Below are 20536 nucleotides of genomic sequence, written 5' to 3'. Positions count from 1 at the left end.
AATTTCAGATGGTTTTCATTCTGATTTACGTGTGGTTAATTTGCACTTGGCAGCCTCAGTGCTCACACCGCGGGCCTCGGGACAGAGCAGCACTACGAGGCACAGGCGGTGAGTGCCACCGGCTGCGAGTGACGGTGCGGAGCACGACGGCTGCCAGCATCACGCACAGGACCCTTTCTCGATACCCAACAGTTCTGGGGGTTGGTACAACTTCTGCTGCTACCTACAGCACAAGGATAGGTGTTTTCATGCATTAGTGCCGCTGTGGGCTGGTTCGAGCTCCCCACGGCGCTGCTCAGGGCCACGGCGTGGGCACGGCACGGCGGGTGTGCCAGCCCTGGGGCCGCTCCGGGCAGGCGCCGTGAGCTGCAGGGAGCCCGCGGAGCCGCCCGTCCTTTCGCACCGCTCCCGCTCTTCCGTGCCCTCTCATTCCCGTTTCCAGCCGGCCCCGCTCCCAGCGCGCACGCTCCTGCTCCGGCCGCACGGCCCGTTGCCGTGGCTACCGCGCGGCCGGCGGGGCGAGCAGCGCCCGCCCGGAGCGCCGCGGGGCCCGGAGGGGCCGGGAGGTGCTGCCGGGGCTGGGCTGGGGCCGGGGCCGGGGCCGGGGCTGGGGCAGGGGCTGCGGGGGTCCCACCGTGCGCCGAGCGGCCGCCGCGGCCCGGCCCCGGCGCGCACCGTGCCAGCGCCGCCCCGGCTGTTTCCATCGCCGGGAGCTGCGTCCCGGCTCCGGCGGGCTTGGTTGTGGTTTTATGTTGAGGAATATGGGTTTAGAACTCTTCCAGCCCGTGTCGTTTTGGTGACAACTCGGAAAGCCGTAAAGGTGTGCTGTCTCTGGGTAACGACCCCTTGGGCCATCTTGTGCTATAGGCAGAGAAAGAGAGGTAAAATGAATTGTGCCGGCTACCTGCCTTCCAGTATTAAGTTTGGTAAACACCAGCCAAAAGTGCTTTCTGTTTGGTGGAAGCAAAGATCTCTTGCTGTTCTCAATTGGACTTTGGGGAATAGATACAGGAAAAGCTTTTCAGCACAGTAAGTCACCCGTAATTCTGGTAGTAGAAATGTGCCAGTATGCAATTTATAACAGACCCTGTGATTATTCTTGCAGAAAGGTTAAAAGCACGAACTGATGCTTCAGGAAATGGAAGGTGCATCAGAAGGGTCAAGTGCAGAGCAGTCACCTGCATCCTCACAACGGGAAGCTGGGGACCCAGCAGAGAAACCTCTGCCTCCAGAACCTGCACGCACTGCACAGTCAGAGGGCTGGGACCAGCAGTCTTCACAAAATTCAGTGCTACCAAAGAATACAGCAAAGGGGACACAGACAGGTAAAGAAGTTGTTAGTATATTGAGCATCAATGGTTGAAAGAGATATTTTTTTTTCAGTTTGGTTATAGTTTCTTGCACCTCCATGCACCCTCATTCTGTTTATGCTTGCTGGGATTTGGTCCTTCTGTAACTTTTAAAATTCTCATATGAAACATACTCCAAAGGTAAGAAATGTATTCTTCATCTCAAACTGTAGTAGTCTTTTCTAGATGGTATTTTATAGAATGATCCTTATTTCCAGAAATGTGTATGAGTAGGTATGCATATTTTGTATGTGCATTTAAATTAATAGTTTAGCCAATATTCTAGAAATCACCTTACTATTTTGCCTTTCTTAGATTTTCCTGTAACTTACCTACCACCCTTCTTTATCCTTGTCTTTCTTTTGCAGTCCTCCAAATGCTCCATCATTTCCCACACCTGTTCTGCAGTGTTCTGGGTGTCTTCAGTCAGTTCCTCTTCCCAATACAGGACCATATTTTCTTAGCTCTTCAGAGCAGAACAGAGCGTATCCTGTTCAGCACCTGAGCACAGTGAATAATAATTCCTATTTTGGACTTGCTGACTACTTTCCTCTTGGCTGAGTTGCATTCATCTGCTCTCATTCTGAGTAGCTGACTAGGAATGTCTGTATGTTGTGACAGCATTACATTAGATATCACCTTTAAAATTGTATGATAATACAATTTCAGCTTTCAAATAGACTCTTTCCAGTGGAAAAAAACTATGATTATGCTGTATTGTAGTGTTATAATAAAAGTATCCTGGTGTAAACTTGAAAGAGTTATTTGTTTATTTTTAGAAGCTTCTTAGGAATGAATTTTGGTTTTATTTTTAGCAAGCAGGATTGAGGATAATGAAAGACTTAGGAAGACTAGGGAAAGTCCTGGGAAAGTCATTCAAGAGAATTATCACATGCCTGATGTCCTAACTGTCAGAGTACAAAGAGGTAAATACTAGTTTTGCATGTTTATTTATACACATAAAATTGTGGTATAATCTAGATGTATTACTGAAAGAAGCAATATTTATATTTTGGAGCTTCCATTTTAACAGGTTCAGATTCATTTCAAGAAGTAGATGTAAAAATTGAAAGACCTACCTATAATAAACCTTTTCTGGGTGGATTTAGGAATGTGTCGACAGGAGTGGAATTTCATAACGCAGGATCACAAACAAAACCCCCAAAACGACCTCACAAAGGAATTCAGTTATTTTGTAAGGAAACACAGGTAAAGGCTTTGTAATGTCTTTTTAGAATGTTGTTTTTGCCAAATGGAATAGGAAAGAGGAAGTAAATCTGAGATAAATGTGCAAATGAAAATATTTAGTGGACAAATATCATTAGTCTTGTGATTTTTATTACAAATAGCTAATTTTGCCACTTGCTGTAATGGGGAAAAAAAAATCTCTCTATTTTCTTCTAATCTGACATGCATTTCTTCCCCAGACAGCTGTGGAAAAAAATGAGCGACAACAAACAAGCAATACAACATCGACACAGATGACTAAAATTGGCCTTTATGTATCAAACATGACTGACAAACTAATAACTCCTGGAAAGTATTTTACAGCAGAGGAATACCATAAACGTAGGCTTGAAGCTGTAAGTCCTTATCTGTTTCAAACAATTTGTAAAATAACGTATTGTGAAGGATACCTGAATATTTAATGAATGTTCAGAGTTTTCAAAGACTGGATTTAAAAGTGTAAAATGTAAAATGCCTTTTTATGCTCATCTTTTGTCATGTTTTAGATACAGGGGAAGCGTGTGTGCTCTGTGCTTTTAGTGACATTTGATACCTTGCAATCACTTAAATATTAAGAATTCTGAATTTATTGTTTTCTGTCTTACAGTGACAGTTAAGTTTCCATGTAGAGCATTAAGGATTAAAACAAGCTTGTTCCAACAACATTCTTATTATCTCTTTGGAATAACCTAAGCTACATGGCTAATGTAGGGCCTGAAATTTATTGGTTTAGGATTTAGGATCCATTTTGGATTCTGTTCAAGCTCCCTGCTTTGACACTAAGGTAGAAATGGGCTGTTCAAACACAAGCAGTGGGTCTGTGGGGTTTCCTGGTGTACTGAGCTGCCTCATGAAGGCAATTCACATTACAGATCTGCATATTCATTGTGCAGAGGATGCCATTTAGGCATTCCACACTGCTTTTTGGAAATCATGTATTCTGCAACTGCACATCTAACTCAAGCATGCCCTGAATCCTGTTAGGTGAGGCACGGCTTTGTAAATGCTCTAGTTATTAATTTGATTGCTGAAAATAGTATGAATCCAACTGCATGGGGAAACAGTTGATTCCCCAAGTGTCTAAGGAGAATAATTGTATTGGTAATTGTACTGGCATGGTTGGCAAGATCTTTGAAATTTGGGTAGAAGTTTTCTTGTAAGAACTTCTTAAATCAGTCAGCTTTAGCTGATGGCAATAAGCATCTTATAGAAGTGGAACCCAAGTAGGGAGTAATTTCCTCAGTTTTACTGAGGAAATATGTTTTACTGTGGGCTTTAGTGACACTGAAATCTGTAGTGTGTCCTTAAGGAATTTACAATGCACAGTAGAGAGACGTCAGTTTGGTGTTGGCTCTCGTTAATGAATTTGCACAGTGCAGTATAGGTCCATATTGGAGTGCTGTTTGAAGGCATAGTCAAGAGAAGTTTTAGATTAGGATATTACCAGAGACGGTGTATTAGAATGATTTTGTGCTTGATAGTTTTTGATGCTGAGCAGTGCAAGGTATCTGAGGGTATTGGTCTGACTAACCTGCTCATAGTGCAAGTGCTAACTCAGCCAGCAGAAGGTGAGGCCTGTGCAGTATTCTCCCTTAACATATTGTAGACATTTCCCCAGTCCTGAATAGCCACAGCTTGGGAAGGTTAGTGATTTAATTTTCTTTTTTCATTTCTGTAACAACAGCATTAGTAATTTCACTTTCATTATTTGTTCAGAAATACAGTGCAGTTGATTTTGTGTCTATGTGTTGATTTTTGTAACTAAAAATTTAAAAGAAATTTTGCAAATGTGTCTACATTTCCACTCCGTGAATTGGTATTAAGATGAGGAAAAGAATAAAAACAGTGCATGGCAAAAGACATTTTTAAGGGGATTTAAATGTAGTTTATATTTTCATTTGATTATTTGAACCTAATTTATCCACTGTACTCACTAGTTAAATTCCTGCAGTTATCTAACTGAGTAATCATACTAGTGCTTAAACTAATAGCACATGACTGATTTATTAACATTTAAATTAGTTTCAGTACAAGAAAAATCTTGGATAATGTAATTGGGGAGCTGGAGAAAAGAACAATTAAGAAAAAACACTATGCTACAAAATGCTACATTGTTTTTTAAATTCGTGATTCTTTGGTATTGTATCACATATAGGTAATAGTATTGCAGAAATATTTCCGTCGTTGGCATGCTGGAAATTTAGTACAAAACCTGAAGGAACAAAGGAGGTTAAGGCTGGCACGGGAGGCAGAAGAAGAATTACAGAAAAAGAGGGAGAAAGAAGAAAAATTGATAAGGGAGTATGAGAAAAAACTGAACCCTAAAACAAAAGAAGACTTTGAGCTACTGTACCATGAGTTGGAATGTAAGTTTTCTTAAAGAGATATCCTTAAAGGAACAAAATAGTACAGCTTGTTTAAAACAAACTTAGGGTTTTTACATGTTCTTATAGATACTTCCATGATGGTTTTCTGCTTTGCAGTGGAATTTGTTTAATTTGAAAATAATTATTTTACTTTCATGTAGTACTAGAAACAGAAAGAAAGCCTTGATGCTCTGTTAGCACTGTTCAGCAATAACTAAACATCCCTGTTATCAACATCCATCACCTTACAAGCTACTGTGACTAAAAATTAACACTATCACAGCCAAAACCAGTACACCTTTTTCAGAAATAACAGTGCTATTTGGCAGTTTTATTAACATTATTTATTTATGTCTAAATTTAAGGTCAGCTAGAAGAACAAAAAGGGTTTTTTTCAGATCAGAGTTACTTTTATTTTTCACTCTACATTTAAGATCCTGAAAGCAATTATGTGAAAAAATTAGTGTTAAGATCCATAATTCATTATTTGCTATAGACTTTTTTATAATGGATAATTTTTGCACATAATTTGACAACATATGACAGAAGTTATTCCTTTTGTCTTAGTTGTCCTCTGCTGATGCTTTTTCTCCTTTCTGGTTAATTCCATGTTTCACAAAACTCTGTTGCCAAAATTTTAAAAAACTCTTAGGAGTTCTGCAGGACATTCTGAAAGTCATACATTTCCTGTTCTTGGAGTAGATGATGTCTAATACAGGCAAGCACCTCTAAATTTTTCCAGAAAAATAATGTGAATGCTGTAGATAATTGACATAAAACCTTACAAGAATCTAATGGTGTAAATTGAACAAAAATCTTAGAGTATGTCCTTCAGAAAAATAAAAACAGTCAAAAGCTGTCTATTTGTACCAGCATAATGAAACAGCAAGACATATTTTAGTTCTTTACAATGTCTCTTTTAAAGCTAGAGGTTTGTAGTGTGACTTGTAATAACTCTTATGTTATCTAGGTTACAGTGCTTTATGGTCTAGCTCTTTGATAGTTTGGATATTGTTGTCCCTGTAGCAGAACTGACCTAGTGGATTATCTACTTCATTGCAAAGCCACCTACCCTTCCTTGAACCATCTCTGCTCTTCAGTGCTAAACTGAGCTTAAATTTGGTGGCATGTGTTATTCATAGAGCTTAGGATCACGATTCAAGAGTTCCCAATTTATGCACTAATCCTTTAATGCTGTCATACTTGGTGTGACATTGAACAAATTGCTTTATCTGAATGAATAAATGATTTATAAATATCACTGTTCATGACAAATGTAAAAATTATTGCTTGTCTTGAACTTTGCAGTTGTTGGAATGGTATCTTCATGAGATTTGTGGTTTGTTTGGGGTTATCTACCCCCTCCCTTTTTCTTTGTAGATAGTTTGCTTTTCACTTCCCAAGTGTCAAGCCCCTTTAAAGGTGTATCTCACTAAGTAATCAAAAGCCAAGGTACTCAAACAGTACTTTCTTTCCTTGCAACTTCACTATTTGGCATCTGATTTTCTGCAATATTTTCTTCAAGAAGGTGCTTCCAGAGTAATGTGCTTTCTGATGCATGATCCACTTTTTTTTTTTTTAAAGTGTGAAAAGTCTTACTTGCAGTAGAAACAACCAAGTCCAGTTAAAGTTATGGAAGAGTGCTGATCTTCATGATATTTTTAGATTTGAAATTTATGATTATGCAAGTGTCTCTTGCTTAATTTAATGACTTTGGATTCACAAATAATAAAACATTCAGCCAAGCATGTTCAAGAATTTCATATCTAGGAAACCTGAAAAAGACATGTGCCACTTCAGAAAAGAACAAATTCCAGTATTTGAAACCTTTTTGTAATATTTTGTTAAAAATAATGGTCTGGCATCAATCTCACTGTTTAGTTATTGTAAACTGTTGTTGACTAGTTGCTTCTCTACGTGGAGATTTGCAGTCATGCTCTTCATTTTAATAAAGCTTAATGATTCTAGGAAGCTGGGAGGTTTTTCCTACCTACATCTGAAACAATTTTGCATTCTTATAGTGTCAACAGTTTACACATGCTAAATCATTGTGACAGTAACAGAATGAGACTATTGTCCTCCAGCGATCTGTGAAGGTTATTGCTGCAATCACAACAGGTTACTATTACAGGGTCAGCCAGTACATGCAATTCCTGGTGGTACAAAACTTGCCTGTTGACAAATGACAAATAGTGCAAATGAGATCTATCTATATATTCAGCATGTCTGCATAGGCATTTATTATTTATTTGAAAAGTATGAACTATTTTACTTTATAAACACTGGAATAAAAATTGTAATGAGTAAAATCTCTGCCTATAGAACAGATAATCTAAGAGGAGTGTTCTAACTTGGTTGCATTTAAATGGGGAATCAAGAGGTGAGTATCCATGGTGAGTGACAGCTTCTTCATTTCTGAAAGTATAAAATTCCTTACAGTATTTATTAGCTCCACCTTAGAAATTGCTGCCCCCTTCAGGCACAATAAAGCTTCATGTAAATTAATTTTATAAAATGCTGTTTGCTGAATTGTCTTTATTTAAAATATATATATTTGGGTTCTCAGTACTTGTCAGACAGCTGTCATATTACAGCTTGGAGAGCCTTAAGGAAATGAATTGAAATACTTAAAAATGGAAAACATAAGGTATTGCAGATAAGAAGCCACAGGCAGAAAACAGGCCTTTCTCCTTTCCCTCCTCCTGCCTCTAATCTTACCTGATCCAGGATGTTACAGGCTTTTTCAGTGCACCACATATTGGATGGTTTTCTTCTATGCTGGGTTTTGATTTTGCATAACTGTTCTGGGATGATAACAATACTTTGAGGTATTATTGTTGAAGTTTTGAATCTTATAAAATTCCCTACAAAACTCCAGAGGTATTTGAACTGGATCAGACTCTTCAGAGAAGCCAGGAATTGTTACAGGATATGCAAAGGCAGTAAACACAGTTTGATTTTACAAGCAGATTTCTCTAAAGCCATATAGTCTGTATATGGGCAGCATAAGTGTCAGGGGCTCAGATTCTTATGCAGCATGTACTGATCCATGTGCTGCTGTCATGACCATCCTGTGGCTTCTTCTGTGGCCACTTTCACCCACTTGGAGGGTTATGCTGTAGAAGAGGAAAGGGAGTGCAAAGCAGTGACTGTTGAGTTATTAATGTATATTCATCTGCCTTGGATGGCAAAAGGTGATACCACTGCAATATTCAGTATAAGACCTGGAGGGATAAAAACTGTCAGTCAAGTTTTATCTTGGTTTTAGAGGACTTCAAGCTTCTTTAGATTTTACACATTTATGCAGGGAGAAGCAGTAATATTCTCAGCACTGAGTACTAGTGGTACCACTGTAAGATGCAGCCATTTCATCATATATTTCCACAGGCGCTAAATTATTTTTTTTTTCACACAGAGCTTCTTTTTCTCCTACTCCTCCTTGAGTTTGGAGTACAAATTGGCAGTCTGGAACTGATATACACACACATACTCTCACGGAACATCTGTATAATTTACATTCATTTCTAGGCCATCTTGCATGTATTGAAAATAGCCATAACCATCAGTTCCTTAAAATGGAAACTGGCTTTTAGTGAATATTGAAAGAAAAGTCAATTATGGTGCTTCTTAAATATGAAAGCAGAATTTTTGCTGGAAAGTACCTTGTAAAAAATACCCCAAATATTCTATCTGCAGTATGGATGCGGGAGGAGACTGAGCGAATTAACAGAACTCTTAGTGGAGCTGAAAGAAAGGCAGCACTTTGTGCACTTCTGGAGGAAGAGACACAGCTCATTGCTTGCATTGGGATGCACAAACTCGATGCCAATTTGGAGAATCAGCAAAAATCAATTCTGCACCTTCTGCGTAAGGTCAGTAATCAGGCTGATCATGAAGAATACCAAAGTGTAGGAACAGAAAATACACCTGAAAAGAATAAAAAATGCTTTTTGCAGTTTTTAACAGTTAATCATGAATGCTGATGTAAATATCCAAATTTTGTGGTTGCTCATGTCAATACAATTCAGTAAATTTCTTAAGCCAAGCTGAGAATTTCATAGCTGTCAGACCAATTGGAGGTTGAACAGTGCATCATTAAGGCTGTTAACTATTAAAAATATAAACAATAAATATAGTTAATTATAATAATATAAATATATTATCCTTCAGAAAGTAAATTTGTCATTAATTTCCCAAATGAGCATAGGCCTCTGGTCCTCATATGTCTGTCTTTAAAGAAAGCAATTATTCTGTTTTCCTGTACAAAGAAGAGTTTGAATCTGATGTTGAACTCAGTTGTTCAATCACTAAATTTAGTTCCATTAGAACTTTAAAGTGTTCTTCAGTCTTGATTAAAAAATATGAGAATTCCTGCATTCACAAAGATAATTAAAAATGGCATTAAATTCAATGGTATCTTAATGTCAGATACAAAAAAGTTTGTCCTTTTAGGTGGATATCCAGTGATTGGAAAAAAGTAATGGTTTATTTTTCTGGCTGTTTTCAAAGTATATGACATCATTATGAAAATAATAACTGCAACATAAATAGTTTTTAGCTATCTAAAGTTTTTATTATTATTCTAAAATTTTGACTATTTAATGATCAAAAGTAAAAATGGCAGTTTTGTCCAAAATAGACTTTTTTTCATTCTTTTCATTGTTGATGCAGGGGAACTGTACTCTAAATATGATTTGATAAAATCTATTACATTTCTAATCATGAACAAATTGCTTATCTGAAATGCTGGTGGAACTGTTACCACATTTATTACTTTGGTGTGATTGTTTTCTGTCTTACTGCTTCAAGAATGAAAAATCCCCAGAAAACCAAATAATTTTCAGAGCCTTGAAACATTTCTATCTTTGCTGTTTGCTTCTACTCCTTACAATCTATTCTGTTACCTTCTAAGACGAAGAAGCCTGGAAAAGTCAAAGCAAATACATTTCTCTCTTAACTGAATCTGTCATTACTTTTCCCATAAGGACAGATTTTCAGTGTCCTACCCTGTACAGATTACTTCCAGCACATATTCTGACAAGCTGTACAATTTTCTTACATCTAGAATCAGAAACAAAATGTTCTTCAGCACAAGAACTCTCAGTGACAGTTGATGTTTGGAGAATCAGGAGACACATCAGAGACAACAGATATTTTTTCTTTCCAAACAGTGAACAGACTCCTGAAGCAGTTACTAAGAATTTATTTAATCCTATTTATATGTATAAATTATGTTTTTCATCAGAGAGACTGTAATCTTTTTAGTTTTAAAATCTATTGAGCTTCTGAACTAGTGGAACTTTTAATGTTTATTTAGTCATGACAGCTGTAGGATTTTGAGTGTTGTTCTAAACTGTTGACATAGATAGCTCTAACACAGAGGGAGAAAAAGTAACAATTTCTGCATTTTTAAAAAGATAAAATAAATATAATTTTGCAAGTCTCATTGTTTGGTATGACTAACCATGCAATTTAAGCATTTTAAATTACAGTATAAAATTTATTTCTGAGTGCTTGATTAGGGATTTTTTAGTTTTTTTCTTGAACTTTGAGCTGGTAATGTTGATCTGGACACTTGCCAGTTAAAGCTGGAATAACATCTTTCACAGCTGAAGACTGCAAGCTGCAATAGCCAATGTGGTATGAAACTTGCTTCTCCATGGAAACCTTTGTTCCCTTCTTTGCTGCTTTAAGCATGTACCTCCACAGGCATGTGTGCTCTTATGAAGGTTGCTGCTGGTTGTGTTCACCATGTTCTAGGGGGTTCTTTATGCTGAGCTTGTTTTTCAGCATTTATACTTTGGAGAGGAAGTATTTGATTAAGCTTTTACACAGCAATCATATTTAGTTAAAGAAATTTGTGCAATTATTGACTGTCACTCAGGTCATACCTTTCATGCTTTGTACTATTTATGCATGCATCCTATGGATTTTTTTTGGTCATACTTAACTTTTTCTCTCTGTTTGTGGTGGTGTGTTTCTCTCCTCAGGCGCTTTTTCTGCTTTCATGCATTGGCAGCAGAGTGTAGTTATAGTAGTCTTGCTTTCTGAAGTAATACAGATAACAGGATTATTGTAAATTCCACAGCAGTACCAGCAGACCAAAAGAAAAGAGAAAGCTGGCAGAAGATCTCAAAGTTTTAGTTTTTCTCATGTCAGCCTGGAGTACAGAAAAACAGTCCTGAAATCAGAGAACTTGAGATTCTTTCTTTTTTTCTGTAAAATGCTGCATTTTTTTTTTTTTACATTTTCAAATGTTTTTATGTAATATCCAGCTATGATAAGGTAGTAAGAAAATATACAGAAGTTACAGATATATTTTTAAAGAATTAATTATAATAACACAATTGGACTGTATTAAGGATCATTTGCAAAATGGGATGCCAAGACTGCTTGCATATACTGGGTTTGCCAATTATCAGAAGAACATAATTTTGCTGTTTCCTAGGATCTACTCTGGCCATTGAATCTTTCTAGCATAAGCAAATGACCTTTCTCTGTTACTGTAAATCCTTGAAGAGGATCAAATGTAGGCACTGAATTAATTACTACATGGAAAACAGTGGTTTGTCCCAGTTTAACATGCCAAGGTTTGACAGCATGATAGACCTTCTAAGTTGGTCTGAATTTTATTGTTTGCAAAGTGTGTGTTGGGGGGTTGTTTCGTTTTGGGGTTTATTAAACAATTTCTTGTACTGTACAGAAATAGTGAAACAAAATGAAGATACAGTAGAATGCTCCCTATTTATGACAGAGAAAAAATTGCCTGGCTCTAGTTTTGCAGAAATCCAAAGATTTCACCAAGTAATTTTTTTAGGGTTTTTTTTTAAGCTTATGTCTGGTTTTGTTACTGCATTTCTTAGTTTTGGCTCTGAAATGTAACCTCTGGTTAACAATATCTCCTTTAATTAGAGTTCTGCCCTCACTGATAATACAATTAAATGTTGATAATTTGATGTTAAATCTTTTTGAAAATTATTTTGTCTTTCTTTTCCTTACCTAACTTTATTTGTTTAAAAGTTAGGAAAAGTCAATTTTGTTTGTGGTGATAACTAATCATATCTCTTCTAGCTACCTAATATTCTTGGTATTTTTATTCCTTATCACCAATTCCAGTCTATTTCATCAAAACAATGATTGTGTCAATGCTGGAGTCATGTCCAGAAAACTGCTAGGCATGTGAATGCTAAATGAAGTGTTGCTGTTGTTAGGTCACACTGAGACTGCAAGGTGAAGCTTGTGAGTGTTAGTGAATGCCTAAGTTCCAAATATAGTGAAAGAGAATTAAAACACAGAAAGAGGTTTCAAATACCTCTCCCCATTAAGAAAAGGAAATGTAGTTAAATAATGATGGGGAGAGGCTTTTGAAAATTCTTTTTCTATTGGAATTGGATACCTGTCTCCTTATGTAACAGTGTGATTTGCAACTAAAACCAGTGTTCTGGAAAGAAGAAAATGGTTGTACTTTTCAGACCTCATGGGACAGGTGACATCATGTATTTTCTTACTGTCTACAAAAGTTAAAGTTGTGCAAAGAGATACTTGAAGCATAAGGCATATGGCATGTGGTTAAGTTAGCAAACAAGAAGCTGGATGAAGTGTCTGATAAACTGTAAACACATACCTTGCCCTAGCTCCAACAAAGTGTATTCTTTCTGCAGCTAGTATAAATAGAGCAGTTTCCTGGATATATTTTTTACTGCAGTAGACTTTAAGGTTCTAAATTTGCAATCTTTACACAGTCAACAGACCTATTGATTTTTACTGATAGATTGACGGGATTTATGACTGCAAAGAGAAATACAGAGCAAATGTATTCTAACACTACTGTCAGTAAATTGACTTTAAAGAAGTAGAGCATATCCCTGTAGGAGAATATTATTTGCTTTTAATATCCTGTAAGTCGAAATTGTCATGACCTGCAGCTTTAAATAAAGTGTGCAATTAAATGTTTGCTTTGGTGGAAGAGGCACTGTATCAACATCGACAGCAGAATTAGCCTTTTGCATTATCAGGCGTTAACGTTAAGTCCCTGTTTGCTCTGATGAAACTTGATGTAACATAATGCAATTGTTCAGTTGGTGGTCAGATTTTAATAGCTCAGAGTTCTGCAAATTGTTTCTGAAGTGTGCACAACCTAGGAGGTGGAAAGCATTTGATGGAAAAATCACTGAAATGGACACACAGAACACGCTCCGTGGCAAAGAACTACTTGAAATCTACCGCAGCCTTACCAAAGAGGACATCCCAAAAGATGAGAGAATATCTCTGCTGTTAACAGTCAAATGTACAGTGCAGGTAAGGTTTAGGTTTCTATTATGTTTTGCTTGAAGCTGTACTTCCCAAAGATGCTGTCAGTTAATTATGTTGACACATAAGCAGTGCTTATGTGCCAAGTGACATCATGGACAAGTGCCATGATGGTGAGCTGGCAGCTAGAGAACCTTATGTACTACCTGGTGTGTGAGTGTAATTTACATTCCAGATACACTCTAAATTCATATTTCACTTTATCAGGTGCATATTCGTCTTCAGGTTGTGTTAGAATTTTAAGGCTTTAGACTATTTTTTATATTAATGCATCATACAATTTGAGTACAAAGTTTAGTTTACTACTTAATATCAATCTTATGAGAACCGTGGCAGGAACGTATGTGGTGATTGCAATTTATTTTTTCTCAGATCTTTGAAATATCTGTTTAGAACCTTATCTATCTATTGGTTTGGATTACCAGTTTTATGGGTAGCAAATACTGATTTTTTTTCTTCTCTTTGCCCCTCTCTCCCCACCCTCACTGTTGCTGCTAGTGTTCCCATTTAATTAGAAGCTAGTTGCATTTTTTTTAGTCTTTCGCATTGGTTTTATTTATTTATTCATGTACAAAACGAATGAGTTTCAAGGTCCTTTCAGGATGGTACTCTTGACATCAGCCTAGAATATAATGCTGCTTCCTGGTTTTATTAAAACAAACAAGCATTTTGCTATTTGTTTTAGTAGTGCCAGTATTTGATTTAGAGTCACTATGGCATTGAGAGCACTTCTGGCTTATGAACTCTTGCCCATCTTAATATAAGTCAATATTGCTGCAGTGAACAAGTGAGTTTCTATAAATTAGCACTCTCTTTTACCTGAGAAATCACTGAACTCATTCACCTCTTATGTCTCTTTCTCTGGAGAATTTCCTGTCAAGCATTTGAAATACTGAAGTGACTAATTTCCAGGCATACTGTCAAAGTCTCCCATGCCTTTTTTAAACCCCTCCATGTTACACCTCCAATCTCGTAGCCAAAGGAAGCTTTTTAGGGAAATATTTCTTTGGGCTTTTGAAAACTTAAAATTTTGCTTGTTGAGTAACTCTGCTAAGTATCTTTTAGTGCTTCCAGGCTTATAGTTCCTGACAGCTTTGGTATACATGTACAGGCTTTTTAAAACAGAATTTTTAAGCATTCTCATGTAGGACTTCTGTAGTTCTACAGTTGTTACATTGGAGATTTTTCCCTGAGATACTAATGAGTTCTTCTGTGAACATGTTCTTATATGAACATACAGAGGTGTGAATGGTAATGGGTGTAGAATCCATAGTTTGCTTTCATGTCTCATTGAATGATTTTGTTTACTTCTTTATTGTTGTGTAGTTTATTTTCCTTTTTCTCTCTTTTTATTTTTCCCTTTCTTTTTAGGAACATGAATGTAAGTTAACACAGGAAATAGTAGCGTTAATTGACAGGGAAATTGATCTTTTGTCAAGAGATGTGAAAGAATGCAACTTGGAAGGACTGAGGAAAAGAATTTGTACATTATTTCTTCAGTATATCAAAAGTCCAGAGTTTAACCCTGAAGTTGCTGGGTTACTTAAGGTATTGTTCTTATTTTGCAGCCTGACATAGTGGCCATTGAGTTAAAGAGAAGAGGGATGGAAACCACTGAAAGCTTTTTTATTTTACGTTTTGCTGTAGAATTGGTGAAGGAGTTCCTCAGAGAGTAAAATGTAGCAAGTACACAGGCTTCACACAAATAAATTTATATAGTCCTATTAGGAAGCATGGGGCATAGACATGGTTATAAGTACCTGACAAGTGGCTGACAGCACTTAGAGAGCCCAGGAGCTCTTTTGTCTGAAATAAAAAATCTAAAAGTTATAAATGGTGGATCTTATGGGATGGTATCAGTAAAATGCAATAGCAAAATGGTAACCATGTACTGAGAGAGGAATTGTTATTTTTTTGTACTGGACAAGAGGCAGCATGCCATGCATCCAGAAAGGAAGAACATTGCCCATATCTAGTGAGCTTGCATCTAAGCAAAAACTGTTCAGGCCTTCTGTTGTAGAATCAGTTGCTACTGTGTGCAAGAAGATGTTAGTTTTAGTTTAGTTTAGATGTTAGAAGTTAGTTTTGTGTGAGTGTTTTTCTTCTCTCACTACAGATTACAAATAAAAATATGATTCACTATCATATGTTGCTGCTCTAAGTAGCAATGTCTGTTTTGCATCTATCAGAAGAGTATTCCTCGAACAGAGGTCAGTGTTATCTCAAGAACAGAAAATCTGTGAGATTTAGATGCTGATGTTAGATTTAGAACCAGCTAGCAGTTAATTTTGCACTAGTTTTATTAGAAGATGTACCATAGCAGAGACTGAAGATTATCAGATTACTCAAACTATCAGGTTACAGACTTGGTCCCTCTGCACAGACTACATTACATTCTTTCCAGAATCCATGAAGGAATATGGGGGTGAGGAGGTCATTATCAAGTTTCTCTATTTTCTTTCCATGTTGTTTCTGGGCATGTGGGTTTGATGAGTTTCTATTCTAATGCTAAAATATTAATATGCCCATAATCTCAAGGTTTTATCTTCATGATAAAGGGCAGATTCTACATGAATAATCAAATGTGTTGGAGTCAGTGAGTCAGGGGTCTCTGTAAATTCTTCATAGAGAAATCAGAGTGCAGAGATTGAATTAAAGCCTTTGAATGGATTGAAGTCAAAAACCTCACACAAATGTGGAGAATTTAGTTTCTGTTTTCTCTGTGTTGTCATCTTTCCAGAATAACTGACAATCTGCATACATAAAAGCACCAGGAAGAGCACTGGAACATCATGTTTAGGATCTTCATATAGCTTAAAAGTGAAATAGAACTGATTTTAGCAAATGCAGTAAGAAAATACAGTGACTCTAGGTATCCTATCAAAGAAAAATCACAACACTTGATTGTGTATTTTAAAATAAATACATGTAGCTTTTACATATTGAAATACTTGCACAAAGATACGCAAAACATACCCTGACAGTGTCAGAGTAACAGACAACTAATACAAAGATACCCTGTAGTAAACTAACTTTTTTTTTTTGTTTTTTGTTTTTTAGGTTCCACAAGATCCCTTAAAGCTTTATAAAAAAGTTTACTTCTGTCACAGCTGTGAAAATTACTTACCATCTACCGAGTTTCCCGTTGCTGCAAATTCCCGCACCATTGGCAGATGTCGCTCGTGCTACCGGCTGGACAATGAGGCTCGGCAGCGAGAAGCGTACTTGAAGTACAGACTTATACTGGAGGATCTCAGAAAGTCTGAAGTTGATTATCAGGATGATAGTAAAATTGTTTTCTTAGTTCAGGTACTGTTGCTACTCATGTAAGCAGTGGCTTTGACTACATGTCCTTTATTTTGTGAATGTTGTTGATAGGTTGAGAAATAGGGTAACAGCTACAGCTTCTTCCTGTGATATGTATGTTCCACACCATAAAGAAACAGCCCTTAAGCTCTTGAAGCATAGGTGTACTTCTGAAGGTGGTTTGCAAGCAGCATACTAAAAGAAGCCTATCTGACAGATCAAAGAATCAGATGTTGCAACAACTATGCAAAAAGTATACGTGTATGTCAGGATGCTCTTTAACCAAGTGATCATATGACATGTGCATAGAAACTTTTTTTTTGCCCAATGATTTATTTGGATTTTTCACATGGGTGCAAGACTTGTAGAATGAAACGTGCTTCTTCATTTTTAACCCTGTTTGTCATTTCAGCTTCCAGATATGCAGTACCTGATTGAGAACATATGGAACTGCCAGTCAGCTCTCAGTGCCTCCAGTGACCTGTATGATTTGGTTATGGTTAGGTGGGATAAGCAGCATGAGTGGTCTCCATGGAACACTATTCTCCTCACTAAAGAAGAGGCAGATGCACATCTTAAGCTGTGTGACCTTCAGAAGGTAAATTTCAATGAACTTTATTTTTTACATTATTTATGTTATTTTTTAATAGAATCCTGTGACTAATTATGTTAGGCCAAATTTAGTCATTACACTGTATTTAAATTGGCTCATTGTGAGTATTTAAATTATTGCATCTGTACTATTGAAAAAAATGGACACTAATTCCAGAAGGCATCTGGCCTGTACAGCCCATTTCATGTACCTGAACTCTGTCCTGCCCTGATTCTCCCTCCTGAAATGCAAGAAGCTGAGTGGTCTTATCCATGCAGCCTGCTGAGAGCAGTGCAATGCATGTGCTCTTCCTTCAGGTCAGATCAGACAAGAGCTAGCCTGGATGAAAAGCATACTAAAGACTAAACATAAATACTCTGACAGTTTGTGCCTGTTCTCTTGCACATGCCCTGGCCTCATTAGTTTCTGGTCTTCTAAATTTCTCATCAAATAGAAGAATGATTCCTTGTCTATAACTTACCCATTTGTTATAAAATTTGTCACTTCTTTCTTGCATAGATATCAGCTACATATTCCTTACAATGTAACCTTACTGTTTGCATTTAAGCAATATAAGCATAATTTATCTTCTGAATTAAAACCACTTAGGACTGTGTTAAACTTATCATCAAAACTGTTTTTTTACACCAATCCTCCCAAATTCAATATCTAAATGTGTGAGATATATCTCTCCACTGAACATCATATATTATTAAGACTATTTAGTATTTAGTATTGTATTTAGTATTGTGTTTGTCCTCCCCTTAATAATGGCTTATTAAGCCTTTCAGTAAGCCTATCAGTGAGCCATTCAGTAAGTAGTGATCTGCAGTGATTGTTGCCTAATGTTCTTTTGTTCAGGGTGTTCTTAATCCAATTTTTAACACAATATAGGTGCATCAGAAATGCAGCTTCAGCTGTTATGTATTGCTCTTCTTTTTGGAAGTCTTAAGAGCAAACCAAACAGAGCAAATTAATTGCTCTCTTTAAAGTTTTGCTTTATGAATGAAATATATCAGCAAATTCTAAAGGCAATAGGGATTTTGACATCCATTCTATTTTGTGTGTGAGTGCCCAGCTTGTGTCTTCAAGCAGACATGTTTATGTGAGCTTTATCTTTAGAAGGTAAAATGGGTTTCAAGCTGGAAATCCCCTCATTGACTCCTCTCTCTCACTGAGAGTCAAGAAGGTTATTCAGACAATCTGAATCCAGAGATGCTCCTCAGCATCCCTAAATTTCTGTGACCAGCATTACAGCAGGCAAGATCCTGATTGAGCACTTCTCTGGTTTGATGCCATGAGTCTGGATGCTATAGTCAAAAATTGCCATTAACTTGATCAGGTCCAGAGCTTCAGTGGATTGGGGAGTTAGGTCAGAACAGGTAAGCTGCACAGACCTACATAAAAACCATGATGTATTTTCTTTAGCTCTTGCAAAAAATATAGAAGTGAATCAGCTGTAGTGAGGACTCAACTTTCTTCTTCAAAAAAACAAAATGAAAAGAATGTGAAATAAGGAATGAGGCAAAGATGAAATGTTGTGAGTTGAATCATTGTTTTTCATCCACTGAAACAGAAAAGGCCTCTTAAACCATTTATTCTATAGTAATTATTCATAGTGATTTTATTTAATAGCAATTGTTTGCAGTGATGACTACAGCAATAGCAAAAGGTCTTTCAGTTCAATATTCTGGCTATTTATTCCATCATCCAAACTACTACTAATAAGTAGGAAATTGGGAAGATGTCACCACTGCATGCAAGTGCTGACTGAAATGCTGCAAAATATTTGCTCTCAGGATTAGTTGAAAATAATGACTCTGATTCTTATCAAGGAATGCCCCTGCAGTCTTCACCTTGCACATGATGCTATCTAAGCATTGCCTTATTTAAATTTCAGATGTAAGTACAAATGTTCTCACCTGAAATAAAGAAATAAGTTTTACCATTAATGGATAGAAAAAGTTAGTCTGGTTTTAAAACATGACTAATATTTCACAAGGAGAAATTTTCACCACTGGGCTATAAGATAGTACTACATAACTACAAAATATTTCATTAAATATATATACAAATAAATGATCTGCCTTAGTTTATTAAAGGGTCACTGTTTATACTGTTGAAAATATGTCCAAATGTTTATAATGTCTAAAATATGAAGCAACACATATTTTTAGATATTTTAGTTGTATTTATAGGATTTGAATTTATTTCTCTTTTCAGACTTATGAAGCTCCATTTATTTACAAAATGGAACAAAAGCATATCCGGGCAAAAAACTACTTTGCTCAGATTCCTGTGATGTCATCATTTTTGCATAGAAGTAACAATCAGGCTAATGAAAATTCCTACAAAAAACATAGTTCTTCAAAGTTAAAGAAGTGAACTAAATTCCTAGGTTTTAAAGAAATATACTTTTTCATCAATACCCTAATTCTATTACACAGATCAAAATAAACTTCTTAGGATAAAATATTTTTGTCTCAATCAATTAATTTAACTGCATTTCAAGTTTTGTAACCTCATTAAAAAAAATAAAATGTTGTTAAAGAGCTTTGTAAATTCTCAGTTTTTACAGCAATGATTATTCTTGAATTGCTTGGAACATTCTGTTTATAGTGTAATATTCCTGGTGGGCAAATTCTGTTAATTCTTTGTCACCCTTTAATTAAAAAAATTAATACTATAGCACTGTATTAAATTTATTTTTCTTGTCTTAAGCACATAAGGCAGAAACTCTCTCAAACCCTGGGTTCTTACAGAACAACAGAATAGATATAGCTTTCCAGATATAGCTGCTTTTCCATGCAAACATTTGTGCAAAAGAACAACTTTACATTTTGAAGCTCATCTAGATGGTCATAGTGGAACTGCCAGCATGTAATTACTGTATCCAAGATGCTGAAATAATTGTAATTATTATAATTTGAGTATTTAACTTAAATATCATAATTTGGAATACACATTTCAGACTGTTTGAAATATGTTTATTTTTGAGATGTTTGTATTATTCAAAGAAGTAAATTCTCCCCATAATTAAAAAAGTTTGTTGGATCATAGTTACAGTAAAAAACACGGTGTGGTGTTAATTCAAAAATCCAACAGAAAGTTGCAAGGTTCTTCTTGAAGCCTCTATTATAGATGTGGTTTTGACCCAGCCTTGTGCTCTAACAGATGAAACTACCTAGGAAAAAGCAGTAGCATTTACAAAGAGAAATTAGCACCTAACAGCTGGAAACTGAATGGAGTCCCTCAACAGAACATGAATTGTAGAACCAGTACCTGCCTGACCTGTGCATTTTAACATCAATGGAACCTTTCCACTGATTTTACCATTAAATTCAGAATTTTAGTTTCATGAAATTCTGGATTTTAGTTTAGTACTG

The 20536-nt window shown here is 36.4% G+C and overlaps 1 protein-coding gene across 1 annotated transcript; it reads left to right on the top strand.

The window, feature by feature from the left end:
* The first annotated feature begins 527 nt into the window (after positions 1-527).
* IQUB (IQ motif and ubiquitin domain containing) lies at positions 528-19668 on the top strand. The gene is given in 12 exon segments (XM_056515722.1): positions 528-1325; positions 2165-2275; positions 2383-2558; positions 2777-2932; positions 4732-4942; positions 8639-8814; positions 13070-13240; positions 14624-14800; positions 16313-16561; positions 16971-17156; positions 19374-19511; positions 19514-19668. Coding segments are annotated over 12 exon segments (1977 nt in total). The 5' UTR covers positions 528-1126; the 3' UTR covers positions 19541-19668.
* The last annotated feature ends 868 nt before the right edge of the window (positions 19669-20536 follow it).

The sequence above is a fragment of the Oenanthe melanoleuca genome, chromosome 1A, assembly GCF_029582105.1.
Source record: "Oenanthe melanoleuca isolate GR-GAL-2019-014 chromosome 1A, OMel1.0, whole genome shotgun sequence".
NCBI classification, from domain to species: Eukaryota; Metazoa; Chordata; class Aves; order Passeriformes; family Muscicapidae; genus Oenanthe; species Oenanthe melanoleuca.
Note: the sequence above shows the minus strand (reverse complement) of the source record. Positions and strands in the feature narration are given on the sequence as shown.